At 51.0% G+C, this 1,856-nt stretch overlaps 1 protein-coding gene across 1 annotated transcript in view; it reads right to left on the bottom strand.

Annotated features, from left to right (window-relative positions):
* Positions 1-1,062, bottom strand: part of EMH_0061920 (uncharacterized protein) — a gene marked incomplete at both ends in the record, with an annotated part of 1,580 nt that extends 518 nt beyond the window's left edge. Inside the window, 2 exons of the mRNA XM_013497975.1 lie at positions 3-817; positions 1,015-1,062. Coding sequence (XP_013353429.1) covers positions 3-817; positions 1,015-1,062 — 863 coding nt within the window. The remainder of the gene's footprint in view (positions 1-2; positions 818-1,014) is intronic.
* Positions 1,063-1,856: the final 794 nt, after the last annotated feature.

Here is a 1,856-nt window from a genome sequence, read left to right as displayed (position 1 = left end):
CAGCAAATGCTGCTGTTGCTGCTGTTGCTGCTGCTGCTCTGTCTTGGGATCGTCTGGGGATCGACTCCATCCTTTGTTGAGCTTTTCGTATAAGGATATTTTTTGCTGCTGCTGCTGCTGCTGCTGGCGTTTCTGCTGCTGCTGCTGCTGCTGCTGCTGCTGGTGCTGGTGCTGCTGCTGGTGCAAGGGTCTGCTGCAGCTGCTGCTGCAGCTGCTGCATGCGCTGCAGCTCCTGCGGGCTTCTGTTTGTCTCTAAACCCAACTGAACAGCAACAGGCAGAGTAATGTACTCCGGCAGCTGTTTGTTTGTTTCTTCTGCTGCTGCTGCTGCTTGCTGCAGCGCGCTAACTATAGTAACACACTCTCTTTGTCTTCCTCTTTGACTTTGTACTGCTGCTGCTGCTGCTACTGCTGCTGCTGCTGCTGCTGCTGATGCACCACCACCCATACATTGAACTCCTCCTCCTCCTCCTCCTCCTCCTGCTGCTGCTGCTGCTGCAGCAGAAGCAACACGCTCTCCTAAAGATGCCCGCAGCACATGCAATCCCTCTTCTCTAGTTTGCTGCTGCTGCTGCTGTTCATATTCCTTTGCTGCTGCTGCTGCTGCTGCTCCTGCTGCTGCTGCTCCATTTAGAGGGCTCATGTTGCCGTAAGGCTCAAAGGAATTGAGGTGTCTAGACAGCTGCTGCTGCTGCTGCTGCTGCTGCTGCTGCTGCTGCTGCTCACTCACTCCTAGCTGTGTTCTAGCCGAATCCAGGATCTTTGCGGAGAGCCGAAGGGCCTCCGTCATCTGCTGCACTGCTGAGTTGCAGCAAGCCTGAAAAAAAAAACACAAAACCCTAAACCCTAAACCCTAAACCCTAAACCCTAAACCCTCGAGGGGGGTGATGCAGAGCAAGCATACACGCTGCAAGCGCCATCTATGACTTGGAAACACACACACACTGTCAACACATAAACCCTAAACCCTAAACCCTAAACCCTAAACCCTAAACCCTAGGGTTTGTGGTTTACCTGAAATTGACGCCTTGAGGCGGCTGCAGTGGTACTGGGTGTTGCCATGTTCGTTATGTTAAAAAAAGAGGAAAAAAAAGAGAAATAAATAAAACAAATTAATTAAATTAATTAAATTAATTAAAATAATTAAAAACGATATATTATTTATTTATTTTATTCATTTATTCATCGCCATTGAGCCTACATACACGCAGCAGCCCGCTGCTGCTTCGGTTGCTGCTGCTTCTCTTTCTCTCTATATTCTGCTCTCTTCTTTTTAGTTTTTTTATTTTCTCTACAAATTAAAATCTTAATTCTAGGGTTTAGGGTTTAGGGTTTAGCAAGTCTTTGTCTGGGCCCCGCCGCTGCAGCAGCAGCAGCAGCAGCAGCAGCAACACAGCAGCAGCAGCAGCAGCAGCAGCTGCTGCTGCTGCTGCTGCTGCTGTGCTGCTGCTGCTGCTGCACTTCCTACGTATTTATGCTGCTGATCTCAGACTTCCTGATCTGGGGCCCTCTAGCTTAGCTGTTACTAACATTGCAGCAGCAGAACAGCAGCAACAGCAGCAGCAGCAGCAGCAGCTGCTGCTGCTGCTGCTGCTGCTGAGTGTTACCGGTCCCTTCTTCTTCTTACAGGCCTACAAATCATAGCGGTTCCCGCAGCAGCAGCAGCAGCAGCAGCTGCTGCTGCTGCTGCTGCTGCTGCTGCTCAACCAGCTGCTGCAGCAGCTCTTCTGTTGGTATAGTGCAGCAGCAACCCGACAAATGTCTGCTGCAGCAGCAGCAGCAGCAGCTGCTGCTGCTGCTGCTGCGGACCTAAGCACCTTCAACCCAAGCAGCAGCAGCAACAACAACACCACCGC

Source organism: Eimeria mitis, genomic scaffold (genome assembly GCF_000499745.2).
Source record: "Eimeria mitis Houghton genomic scaffold, Emh_scaff3064, whole genome shotgun sequence".
NCBI lineage: Eukaryota > Apicomplexa > Conoidasida > Eucoccidiorida > Eimeriidae > Eimeria > Eimeria mitis.
This window is presented reverse-complemented; position numbering and strand designations above follow the sequence as displayed.